The following is a 14,143-nucleotide window of genomic DNA, read 5'->3' on the forward strand; positions in this document are numbered from 1 at the left end:
ATCTTTCTAGACTCACTGCCCTATGCAATCTAGTCAAACCACACATATTCTCACATATAATCGTCCCTCATCTGTTTGCAGGTCTTTGTGCCAGTTGTCTCACATTTCTGAAATGCACTCTTTCCTTACCTCTACTTCAGAGAATCCCTCCTTCCCTTCACAATGCAGCTCAACTACTGCCTTCTACATGAAACCTTCCCTGAGTCTCCCAAACGGCTAGCCCTCTCCCTCCCTCCCTTCTATTTAACTTCCTTGTATTTGTTTGTATTTTTGGTGCACATTCTTCTACTTAGTGCACATACTTATTGTCTCCCCCAACAGAACATAGACCAGCTTTAGAATAGACAGTGTTTCCTACAGAGTTGAGGAAGGCAAAGAGAAAAAAAGGAGATGTACAGGAGATGACTTTTTGGTTTGCTTTTTTAAATGCCCTCTCCCTCAAGAGGGGCATGCATTTACTCAAGGCTCAACTTCAAAAACCCCACGCAACTATAACACTTATATGAATGTACAGGACCTCAGCAAATCACCCACTTCTGCAGGCAGTAATAGCCTAAAGGTAGCTCAGGAGATTTATACCACCAGAGCAGGCACTGATGAGCATATGGTAGTTATTGGTCCTGAAACCTAAGCAGCTGGTGAACAAGATGTCAATGATTTTCAGTTTCAAATGGTGGCAGAATTACTAACTTAGATCTTCCTCAGCTAATAACACAGTGGGGAAGACTGCTATAGTAGCAGACTGACCTGTCTTTGCCCAATAATTTCAGTCCTTCTTTTGGCCTTCCAACATCATAACCTTGATTTCCCTTCACCAGGCATGCCGCACTACCAGAGGGACAAAAGCGTGTCTCTTGACTTGAGCCACCTAGTTTAAAAGAAAAAAAAAATCAATAGTGATAGATTATATTACAGAAGTAGTAGGTCACCAAACAAGGTCAAGTTTGGGAATCAAGTTTTTTTCATGCATGTTGTTTTTGTTACCATCGGACTTCCTGTCTTTACCATAACTCATACCATACCATATTCATACCGTAACTCCTCTAGGTAAACTGTTCTGCCCATTTCAAGAAATCAAGGACCTCCTGAGACTTTGGTATGTAGACTGTAATTAAGTCATAATTTACAACAGTGGCATCAAACTCCAATTAAAACAGAGCCATTAATATTTCCCAATTACATTTTAGTACAATCAGGGCCACACTCTCCAGCCCTCAAGATTCTTGCTGGTCCCAACATTACCTGTGGCTGTGGCTATGTGTTTAATACCTCTGACTTATAGTCTTAAATATCAAAGAGCTTAGCTGGCTTTCCCATGGTGTCACAGGCAGATTTTGAACATATCTTCCTGACTATAAGAAATCTATCCACAACAATTTACAAGATTTTATTGGCTAATTGTGAAGGAATTTTAGTTTTCAACGTATCTGAGAAAGCCCCAATCTATAAAGAACTATTTTTCTCCAAAGGAATGCATTTGAACAGGATGCCATTGGAAACAAGAAAAATCTCTTGACATAAACTGATACCAAAAGAGGAAAATTATGTTGGATTAGTTTAGATAAAATATTATTCCATACAGCTGCTGGACTAATTTTCAAAAGTTCTTTTTAAAATTTTCCTAGGTCCAAAACCTGAAACACCAAGTGCAGAAAAGGGAAATTAGGGGTAGAAATATCAATTTTTTTTAAAATGCCTTGCAGTTAATAATTTAATAAAAGGCACGCCTTAAAGAACAACACAAAAGTACTCAGCTAACACAACAGAGTGTCTTTTTACTAGATCACCAGCAGAATATACCAGTACTAACATGTCTAATTGAAGACTTAGTATAGAAGAAGTAGGCACTATCTTTGTTCTCCTTAATACCTGTGCCACAGAAAACCTTGGCCTAAAGGAATGACCACGTTGCCCTTGGTGGAAGAGAATAACACTCAGCTTTAAGAATTAAAATAGAGCCAAGTACAAGCCTCGACTAGGTACTTGGGCCTTTAGTCTTCTAGGAGTTATTGAACTGGCCCAAGACTTTTCACAACTATTGTTTGGCAAAAATCTCAGGGCTCCTGTCAATAGGTTCTGGAATGTCTCAGGACAAACACAAACAACTAGAAAATGAAGCACTACATGGGTCAGCAGATGCAAACCCCCCCCAGGTTTTTCCCCTAAAACACAAAGGAATCACAGCCATGCTTAGTCTTATCTTCTCCACTTATGGCACAAATAAGAGATCTAATTTGATCCTCTTCTGGATCACTGACTCAAAGAGTTACCCTAAGTCTCTATTCTACACTTTGCCTTCCCTCTTGCCCAATATCCAACACTACATAACAATGCTAGTCTTGGGGTTCAGATCTACCCTTGGGAGTACTGTTAGGCAGAACACTAATACAGCATAAGGGTTTCACCTTGATCAGTTTGATCAAGAATATGTACTGCCTGAAATAAAGGGCAGGAAATCACTAGGTTGTGAATAGGGAGGGAGGGTAAAATACCTATTTACAGGAGAAAAAAGCTAGGGTGTTTTGCTAGGACAATTATAAATGTCAATTTCAAATGAGAAAAGAGACAAAGTAGCTTCAGAAGCTCAAGGTTTGAGTCTTGAGAAAAATCCCAAACAACAGTACTTCCTCACACACATAGATTCAGACCTATGTCTCTACAAATGTTGATGAACAAGGAAGTATCATGATCGGAGTCATCCACCAAGTAGCTACCAGAGGTATTGATCAATGGATTTAAGTCATGCTTTCTTAACTCTTGATCAAACACATAGCAAGGCACCTAGAAAAAAAGAAAAAAGGTCAGCAAATAAGTGTTTATAATGTAAGCATCAAGTATATTTCATTTATGAAACTGGTATTAAGAATTTTACATATCACAGCACCCAGGTTACTTTGATTCCCCATCAATTATCAGCATAAATATTACTTTACTTTGCAATTATGATAGCTATGTACATAAAATTCAAGCAAATCTGAAACAAATCATATGACTAGGTGTAAGCAAAAAGGAACAAGCTCCATATGAACTTTTGGGCACTGGTAATATAAGGAAAAGAAAACTGTCAAGTTGCATGCGCGAGCGCACGCACACACACACACACTCTCCCAAGTTGCTTATGATCTCACTGATATAGGGAACTCAGGATGAGTAAACATCTACTTCCAAAGAAGATTAGCCTGTGCTTACTTAGCAGCTTACCATTTTAGAGTTGCCTAGGGGCACTGAAAAGGTAAGTAACTTGCCCAGGGTCACACAGCTAGTAAGTGTCTGAGGCTAGATCTGAACTCAAGAAGATGAGTATTCCTGACGCCAAGCCTGGCACTCTATCCATTGTGCCACCTAGCTGCCCCTAATCTCCCATTACTACGTTTGTAAAAAATATTCATTTAACCACATGTTCACAGGCAGGTCTATTTTTAAAATCCAGTTACTTAAAGTTATACTTGACTTACATAACTTACACTTGTGGGAAATTTCTAACCTACTAACCTTTACTTCTACTTGTTTTTTTTTTCAGAGATTTCATTTAGATTTGCCATAGATAGGGTCACACAGCTTCATAGTACTGTATTTCTCATGAGTGTATGGAATCATTCCAATCATATTATTAAAGCAAAGAACTCACAAATTTACCTTTCATTTTGCCAACTCTGTGTGTGTGTGTGTGTGTGTGTGCGTGTGTGTGTGTGTGTACATACATACATCAGGGATCCACTAATGGAGCTTGGACTCTTTAGTGCATGAGGCTTATAGTTACAAAGAGCCAACTGTGCCCATGATATGAACAAATTAAGGCAAAATATCTGTTTTATTTATGAAGTCATTATGGCTCCTTTTAAAATGTTCCATCAGTTCAGGAAAGCAGTGTAAAGGTTGTACTGTCTGGGAAGGGAACTAAAAGAGAGCAAGAAGTAATTACAAAAGATAAAATAAATACACTTCAGATAAAATTTAAAAGCTTTTTGCAAAATACATAATTGTTTTAGTCAGAATGATGACAAGACAACTGTCAAGTTAGGGAAATATCTTTACGTCAAACGCCCTGGATATAGAAATCTGACATCAATTACTAAGATCAAGAACCATTACCCATCATAAGCAGTCAAAAAAAACAAAGTTTTCTAAAGAAGAATTGCAAACTATCAGCAACCACATAAAAATGTTCCCAATTACTAATAAGAGAAATGCCTATGAAAACTCTTTACGGTTTTACCTCACACTAAAATGGCAATTAGGATAAAAGATGAAAATTCAATGCTGAAGGGACTGCAGAAAGATATATTTAAACAGAGCTGGCAGAACTGTGAACTGGTCCAACCAGAATGGAAAGCAACCTAGCTGGAACTGTATAAAAAATGCCCTTCAACTATTCACTCTCAGACCCAGAGATCCCATACCACAGCAGGGGGTCTTAAACATTCATCTCCTTTTGCAGTCTGGTAAAGATTACGGACTCCTCAAAATAATGTTTCTGGAAAAGTGTTATAAATGAAGGAAATGCTATGTTTAAGTTAGATGTTAGTGAAAATAAAGATGTAACCTTTTTTCCTCACCCAAGTTCACAGATCCCCTGAAATTTAGAGTACAGGAAGCATAGATTAAGAGTCCCTATTCTATAGAACATACATCCCAAAGATGTCAAAATAAGAAAAGCTTCATGTAGGCTGAAATATTAAGAGAAAAAAAGCTTCATGTATACTGAAATATTGAGAGAAGCAAAAAATTGGAAGGGAAGTACATAGTGATCAGTTGAGGAATAACTGAACAAATTATGGTATGGTTCTACAACTTGGCCATTCCCAAATCAATGGGTATCTACTTTGTTTCCAGTTCTCTGATACTACAAGAAGTGCTGCTAGAAATATTCTGATGTGCATGTGATCTTTTTTATTTTTTGCTTACCTCCTTATTTGTTGACTGATTCAGCTTGTTGTCTACCAAAATCCCTAGAATTTTTTCAGACACATCTGCTCTCTCATCATGCCTTTCCCATTGATTTTTGGAATCCTCGTATCTATCTTATATTTGTGGCCATGAAATGTCTTCATATTAAATCTGGCTCACCATTCTAGGACGCTGAAATATTTTTGGATCCTGAAGTTACTACCCACTGTGTTAGCCAGCCATTCCAGCTTTGTGACATATGCCCTCTTTGCCTCAAAGAAGTCATTCATAAAAAGAAATTCAACAGCCTAGTGCCAAGGACTGATCAATGGGACTCTCCATTAGAGATCTACTATGAGCTGACATCACACAATTAAAGACACCTTTTTAGTTTAATTCATTCAAACCAGGTCCCAATATACCTATTATAATTTAGCACACGTCTCCCTATCTTGTCCATGAGCACAGCGTAAGACTCTGCTAAACATTTTGTTAAATCCACATAGCCTATATCTATAGCGGCAGTTTGATCTAGTAAACCGGCCAAAAAAAGAGGGGCAAGAAGGAGGAGTTATCTGGCATGACCTGTTCTTGATGAAGCCATGATGGCTCAGAGTGACCTTCTTTTTCTAAAGGTTCACAAAAATCTAAACTTTACCAGGAAATGACTCAAAGCTCATTTGGTTCAAATTTTTAGGCCTCCTTTTGCCCTTTTCCCTTCCCCTCATCAGGCTTTTGCCCTTCCCCCATACTCCCCTCTTCCATATACTTTTTTTTTCCTTTTCTACAAGATCTTTAAGTTTACTGACAATAGATCAGCAATGACACTTGTCATCTCTTTCAGTACCTTGGGAGGAAGACTCAGTTATTACTGTACTAATTTATAAAGATTAAAATTATAAAGTATTATATTATAAAAAATATATAAAATACTATAAAATAAAATTTAATTTTAAATTAAAATAAACAATTTTAAAAGTAACTAATTACTTTAAAAATTAAAAAATTTTAAAACCTTTAAAAAAAGGAAATCCTTTTAAGGCTGATTAGATGATTTAATACTATGGTGAAACTGTTCTTTCTAAAAAGAAATTGAGATTTATACCTTAAGGAAATAAAAACAAAAAACGCATCATTTAGACAAATAGGCAAAGAAAATAAAATTTGCATTTACCTATCTTTTAATTTTTTTTCCTTAGCAGAAGGAAGCTATACAATAGTCAAAACAGCAAAGATAAATGGAACACTTCGATAATAAAAACCAGTGGCAGCTATCAGGTTAAAATGGAAAAACAAAACACAAAAAGGAGGACTGTGGAGTCAAAAAAGGTCAGAAGTCCAAAAAAGGAAATTAAAGACCATGTTAAACTAGTCTGCTCAAGGACACAGTCTAAGATTTCATTTCTAAAGCAAGAGTGCTTTAGTTTCTTTAAAAGAAAATTTATTGCCCTTTTAAGAAAATAGCTGAGCTCCTAGTACAGTAAAAAGACAACTAGACTAGGAGCCTGGAGACCTAGGTTGTACTGCTAGATCTTCCTCTAACTGAGTGATCTCTTAAGCCAGTCATGAACTCTCTCAAACTCCAGGTTTCTCTAAAAAAGGATACAGGATTGGAATCAGGGGTGGGGAACCTGTGGCCTCAAGACAGCAGGTTCCCCATCCTGGATCAGATGATTTCTAAGGACCCATCCAGCTCTAAGATTCTTTATTCAAGCACTCATTTCCTATTAAGTTGTTTAAAAATTGAAAGTAAGAATAGGTGTGATATTAAGCTTTGGTTGGGATATCATTTATGTATTCCCCTCAGATAAAGTAAGGATACTCAAATTTAACATTGATTTCCACTTCAGAATATACTGTCTGCCAAAAACTTCACAAGCTTTGTCATTCCCAACCAATATTCTGCCCCTCTTTGGCCGAGTCACCTCTACTCCGTTCCAGAAGGGAGCTATTTATCTGTCTTCTCTGCTTCTCTATTGTCATGTCTCCTTTTTTCTTCTTTTACTACTTTACAAGTTTGAAATATGTAGCATTAAATTACTTGATAGTATCTATAGCTTTCATTACTACCTGTGGTATAGTCCTTCAATGGATGTTATTAAAACAAAAACAGGCAAACAGCATCTCTTTTAACAGAGTAAAGGACAAATGTATTTTGTTTAGCAGTAAAACAAAGCAGAATCAAGGGAATTAGAATTAAGGAATTAATAATAGCTCACATTTTTCTAGTCCTTTAAGGTGTGCAAAGTACATATCTCACTACAGGTTTGCAGTAGGTAGGTAGTATAAGTTCTCGTTCTCTCTCTCTCTCTCTCTCTCTCTCTCTCTCTCTCTCTCCCCCCCCCCCCTCTCTCCCCTCCTCTCTCTTTCTACCCAGGTAGATCCTCGGTGAGGAAAATCTACAATTTCTAGTCTTGGACAGCTCTGTGGGACACTGAGAGGTTCAGTGCTTTGCTGAGGGTATGTTTCTGAGGTGGGGTTTAAAACAAGTTCTTCCATGGCCCACTTTCTATTCACTAATCCATTCTAACAAAACTGAAGCTGAAACAAGTGAAGTCACTAGCCCAAGGTCACACAGCTAATGTCAAAAACAGAATATGAACCAAGGTCATCAGCCATCATTTCTCTTTCATTTTTAGAAAAGGAAGATTTCAGAAGTTATTAAATGACAAAAATGAGAGCATTACAAGACACTAGCAAAGAATGTGTACTCTCTAGAAAAGTATGAGCAGGATATGCCACAGGAGGGGTTCAAGTGAGTTTGCATGAAAGATAAAACGTAAGACTAGTAAGAAATAGAAGAGAAAAGGCCAATAAAGTGACTGGGAGAATTTGGAAGCAATAGACGAGAATATTAAGGCCATTATGCACAGCTCAATAAGAAATAGCTGTTGTGTTAAAAAAAAAAAAAACCACCACCACAATGAGATGGTCAAGATACATGGAGACAGCAATCATGATAAGGAAGAGGTAGCAAGTTCAATGAAGAGACATAGGTCTCTTCCATCCAAGATCTTTATCCTGTTGGCTCACTTTTTTAAAATAAATAATCTAGTCATAATTAGGGCAACATTTAGCCCATAGAGTCTGAGAAGGTACTTTATTAAATAACGTCCAGGAAGAATTATGTAAGTTAAAAACTTCCAATCTAAGCATCATGACCTTTAAAATTTAGGATCCCTTGTTCTTACCTTAGATATTGCCCAAAACCATTTTAAATAGGCAATTAAGCTGTACTGTAGCTTTGTTAAACTGAGGTTTGATAATCAACATGTTCTTTGTCTCTGAAAACCAGTATTTCAACCCTTGAATATCACCACAGTTTATATGGTAACCATAATAAAATTCACTTGTTACCTCTTTGTTGGCTTTAAATGTGTCTTTTTTGCAAGCCACAGTGCTCCTCCATTCAAAGTAATGCACACATTCTGTTGAGGTTACAAATTCAGGCGTTCCCTATTTTAAAAAATTAAAAATATTAAAACCACAACTATAAAATGTCTTCAGAGATTCTTTAAGATTTTTAAAGTTTCTTTAAAATAAAATCAAGATGACCAAAAGGTTTCAGTCAAGCAAATGAACATGTCCATTCCTATATCAAAGGGTCCCTGGCATTGTCTTAAGCCAACCTGAGACATGACCTTCAATGCATATGAATTTCTCAACTGTACCATTGTTATCATGTTAACATGCAACAACTAGGTGATAATTAAACCATGAAGTGTTTTCTATTCTCAAATTCCAGATTTTTCCTTTTAATCAAATGCCATATACGTCAAGGCTAAGGTACATACCAAAACATGTGAGCTGAGTTAGAACACTCTAATCTTTCCAAAGTATCATCCCTCTGAGCTCAATTCAAATTTAGGTTCCTTCCCTGAAGAATTAACTTATGCTGATACTCAATTTCAGAATAAAAGTGAATGTAAGTGATCTTTGGATGTGCTAGAAGATAACAGGTCTCAACTCCAAATGGCCTAGTAATACGTCTCAGAAGGAGGAGGTATGAGACTAGATACACTTGCTATTTATTGACTTTTAGTTTCTTATGCACTGAAGATGGACTTAATTAAATGAACGTAATTAGCTAAAATTTAAATGCTGGCTGCCTTTCATTGTTAAGCATGCACTTCATAATTTCATAGCATTGTAATTTCAGGCCAAGTGAGTAATAGAGACCAGTCAAAAATTAATACTAAAAGTTCTATTTTCAAATTTCCTGAAAATTTACGGCACCGGTACTTTATAAAGAGTTTTAAAATACTGCCTGAAGCATATAAGTATCACTCACCCTGTATTTCTGAACACAGAAGTATCTGTTCTGCTTTGGGCAGATTTAAATTGGCTGCACCATCAACAGGTAATCAGAATATCATGAGACTTACTCAATAAAAGAAGTTCAGGGGACCATTTAACAGCCCTTAACATCTCCAAATGCTAAAAGCTGCTTCCTAAAAGGATCCTCATGTTAAATTAACAGTGATGGTAACTGACTAATCAAATGACTGTATATTCAGTTTTGTTATTTTTTTAATTTCATTACTTTACACATTCAAATTCACTTTTAGTATTTAGTTTCTCAAGGGTTATGTATGAGCTTTACTCCTTACTAATGGGTGAGGTTTCTCTAAATAGATCCTCTTACTATTTCTCAAGTTTAATATAAAATGGGTGAACTATAAAACATATACTCTCTCTTGGAGAAAGGAAATCTGCTAAGAACAGAAAAACAAATCTGCTAAGAACACAAAAATTGCCCTATAACTAACTTAACTATTCTAAATTGTCACTCTCTACAGAGCATGTATTTCAAGTTTCGCTGAAAACAACTGTACATATAGATTTGAGGTAGTTTAGGACTCTCATGCTTTCTTTTTAGTTTTGTTTTTTCACTTGTGGCCAAAACATACAACTAACAAGAAGGAAACCATGTCGACTAACCAGTGTTTTCCCACATAAGAAGGCAATACTACTATGCACTGTTGTCCTCGTGCCTTGCTGTAAACAGGGATTCCCTGTGTTGAATTCCACCAAGGATTTGGTTCCATTTTTCAAAGATAAGTCTCCTATAAAAGGGGAAAAGAAAAAGTCAACTATAAGATAGATATACCTCAAAGTTAATTCCAATAGAATACAAAAACGTTTGCAGTTTTTCAATAGAGTATTTTATTTAACAACTTAGAGATATACAATCAAACTATGCAACAAAGCATTTCTACATGTACTGCCATCTAAAATTAATTCTGGCTTACATGTTAAAATTTTACTGTGCAAGTATTATCTGTAATGAGTGTGTGAGGTAAATAAAATGTGAAGACTTCACAGGGAAGATATGTATAAATATATATCTATATCTATATTAAGAAACCTAATTAAGAAATCTAAAAATCAAGAAATAGGGAAGTGGAAAAATTCTGAGGCCATGAGAGTCTGATGGCTCAGCCTCTGGGAAAGTTTACTCTGAAACTTTTTGTTCTTTCTTCTGGTTCTGGTTTAAAGATTTGCTCAGTAAGAATAGGGTCACTGTGACCCACTTTCCTTTACTAGTAGTACCAGTAGTACTACTACCTGTAGAAGAATGGAGAGGGTCCCCCCCCCTCCCCTTATCCTATTCTCCTTCTCTAGATTTATAGATGTCACCTCAGTTGTAATCATTAACTAAGGGAATGGGAATTGGAGTTTCTGTGCCTTGATTTCCTGGTTCTTTGTCTAGCTTTCATGCTCAGATTGTAAGCCCACCCACCCACCCCCACCCCCCCCCCAGCTAATGGTGAGAAGAGTCAGAGGTGGGCGGGAATTGTCTTGTGTTAGGTATAATTATTGGTGCTTTGCCCCTTGTAAAGTGCCTCCTCCTGCTAGCCCTGTTGTGGCAGAGGATGCCCTATTCTCGAGAACTGAATAAAATTTATTTCTGTTCCCACCCTGAGATGACTCCTTACTATAAATTAACTTTCAATTGGTGAGGGTCTTTCATCCCACACAGGAGGATAATCTAGAAGCTTTCTCAATATAATCAGGGGTGAAACAAAGATGCCCATTATCACCTCTGTTATTCAGTATTGTACTAGAAATGTTAGCTATAGCAATAAAAGAAAAAGAAATTGAAGAAATTAGAATAGGCAATGAGGAAACAAAACTATCACTTTGCAGATGATATGATGTTACATTTAAAGAATTCTAGAGAATCAACTAAAGAGCTACTTAAAATTTTAACAACTCTAGCAAAGTTGCAGGATACAAAATAAACTCACATAAATCATCAACATTTCTATATATAACCAACAAAGCCCAGCAGCAAGAGACAGAAAGAAAAATTCCATTTAAAATAACTGTAGACAATATAAAATACTTAGGAACTTACCTGCCAAGACGAAACCAGGAACTATATGAATACAATTATAAAATACTTTTCACACAAATAAAGTCAGATCCAAACAACTGGTAAAATATTAATTGCTCATGGGTAGGCTAAGCCAATATAATAAAAATGATAATTCTACCTAAATTAATCTATTCAGTACCATAACAACAAAACTATCAAAAAATTATTTTATAGTACTAGGTAAAACAACAAAATTCATCTGGAAGAACAAAAAAATTAGGCTATCAAAGGAATCAATTAAAAAAAAACCTGTGAAGGAAGGCTAGGGTCTAGCCATACCAGATCTCAACCTGCATTATAAAGCGGTAATTACCAAAACAAGCTGGTACTGGCTAAGAAATAGAGTGGTGGATCAGTAGAACAGATCAGGTATAAATTACATTATAGTAAATGACCATAGTAATCTGGCATATTATAAACCCAAAAATCCAAGCTTTTCGAAGTCATTATTTCACAAAAACTGCTGGAAAACTGCAAAACAGCAAGGCAGGAACTAAGAGCAGACCAACATCTCACACTGTCTACCAAGATTAGTTCAAAATGGTTACATGATTTACATATACAGAACGATACCATAAGCAAATTAGAAGAGCATGGAATAGTATATGTCAAATTTATGCATCAGGAAAGAATTTCTGACCAAACAAGAGATAGACAGCATTACAAAATGTAAAACAGATAATTTTTGACTATATAAAATTTAAAAGTTTTTGCAGAAACAAAACCAATGCAACCAAAATTAGAAGGAAAGTATAAAACTGGGGGTAGACAGGAATTTTGCAATATTTCTGATAGAGGACTCATTTCTCAAATAATATAGAGACCTGAGTCTAATTCACAAAAATACAAGTCATTCCCCAATTGATAAATGGTCAAAGGATATGAACAGGAAGTTTTCAGATAAAGAAATAAAGGCTATCTATAGCCGTACGAAAATATGTTCTAAAAATCAAGATTAATTAGAGAAATGCAAATTAAAATAACTCTGAGGTACTACCTCACACCTATCAGATTGACTACTATGACAAAAAAGGAAAATGATGGATAGTGGAAGGGATGTGGGAAAACTGGGTCACTAATACACTACTGTTGGAGTTGTGAACTGATTCAACCATTGTGAAGAGCAATTTAGAACTGTGCTCAAAAGGCCATAAAACTGTGCTTATACTCTTTGATCCAGTATTACCACTGCTAGGTCTATATCCCAAAGACATTTTTAAAAAAGGCGGGGGGGGGGGGGACCTATATGTACAAAAATATTTATAGCCACTCTTTTTTGTGGTGGTTAAGAATTGGAAATCAAAGGGATGCCCATCAATTGGGGAATAACCAGATGATATGATGATTTTACTTAGAGAATCCTAGAGAATCAAGTAAAAAACTATGTGAAATAATAAACAACTTTAGCAAAGTTGCAGGATAGAAAATAAACCCACATAAATCCTCAGCATTCCTATACATTACTGACAAAGCCCAACAGCAAGAGATGGAAAGAGAAATTCCATTCAAAGTTACTGTAGACACTATAAAATATTTGGGAGTCTACCTGCCAAGACAAACCCAGGGACTATATGAACATAAGTATGAAACAGTTTTCACGTGAATAAAGTCAGATCTAAATAAATGGAAAAATATCAGTTGCTCATGGTTAGGCCAAGCTAATATAATAAAAATGACAATTTTACCTAGATTAATCTATCTATTCAAGGCCATACCAATCAAACTACCAAAAAATTATCTTACATAGCTGGATAAAATAATAACAAAATTCATCTGGAAGAGCAAGAGGTCTAGAGTATCTAAGGTATTAATGAAAAGAAATGCTAGAGAAGGTGGCCTAGCCATACCAGATATTAAACTGTACTATAAAGCAGCAGTCATAAAAACTACCTGGTACTGGCTAAGAAACAGAGTCATGGATCAGTGGAATAGGATAGGTACACAAGATGGAGAAGTCAACGACTATAGCAATTTACTCTTTGATAAACCCAAAGAATTCAGCTTCTGGACTAAGAATTCACTATTTCACAAAAACTGCTGAGAAAATTGGAAAATGGTAGGGCAGAAACTGGGCAGAGACCAATATCTTACACCATATACCAAAATAAAGTCAAAATGGGTTCATGATTTAGGAAAAAAAGGCTGATACTACAAGCATTTGGGAGAGCAAGGAATAATTTACCTATAAGATTTATGGAAAAGAAAAGAATTCATCACACAACAAGAGATGGAGAGCATTACAAAATGCAAAATGGATAATTTTGATTATGTTAAATTGAAATGTTTTTGTACAAAAAAAGCCAATGCAACAAAGATTAGGAGGGAAGAAGAAAACTGGGACAAAATCTTTACAACCAGTGTCTCTGATAAAGGCCTCATCTCTAAAATATACAGGGAACTGAGCCAAATTTATAGGAATGCAAGTCATTCCCCAATTGAGAAACGGTCAAAGGATATGAACAGGCAGTTTACAGAGGAAGAAATTAAAGATATCTACAGGCATATAAAAAATGCTCAAAATCACTACTGATTAGAGAAATGCAAATCAAAACAACTCTTAGGTACGACATCTCTCCTGTCAGATTGGCTAAAATGACAAAACAGGAAAATAATAATGCTGGAGAGGATGTGGGAAAATTGGAACATTGTTACATTGCTGGTGGAGTTGTGAACTGATCCAGCCATTCTGGAGAGCAATTTAGAACTATGCCCAAAGGGTTATAAAAATATTCATACCCTTTGACCCAGCAATACCACTTCTACGGTTGTATCCTAAACAGATCACACAAGTGGAAAAGGACCCATATGTATAAACATATTTATAGCAGCTCTTTTTGTAGTAGCAAAGAATTGGAAATCAAGGGGATGCCCATC

The 14,143-nt window shown here is 36.0% G+C and overlaps 1 protein-coding gene across 1 annotated transcript in view; it reads right to left on the reverse strand.

The window, feature by feature from the left end:
- IGF2R (insulin like growth factor 2 receptor) overlaps positions 1-14,143 on the reverse strand; it is a 164,147-nt gene that overhangs the window by 92,679 nt on the left and 57,325 nt on the right. Inside the window, exons 3-6 of the mRNA XM_036768976.1 lie at positions 9,829-9,953; positions 8,245-8,343; positions 2,649-2,781; positions 748-868 (exon numbers count right to left, since the gene is read on the reverse strand). Coding sequence (XP_036624871.1) covers positions 748-868; positions 2,649-2,781; positions 8,245-8,343; positions 9,829-9,953 — 478 coding nt within the window. The remainder of the gene's footprint in view (positions 1-747; positions 869-2,648; positions 2,782-8,244; positions 8,344-9,828; positions 9,954-14,143) is intronic.

Source organism: Trichosurus vulpecula, chromosome 7 (assembly GCF_011100635.1).
Source record: "Trichosurus vulpecula isolate mTriVul1 chromosome 7, mTriVul1.pri, whole genome shotgun sequence".
Classification (NCBI taxonomy): Eukaryota; Metazoa; Chordata; class Mammalia; order Diprotodontia; family Phalangeridae; genus Trichosurus; species Trichosurus vulpecula.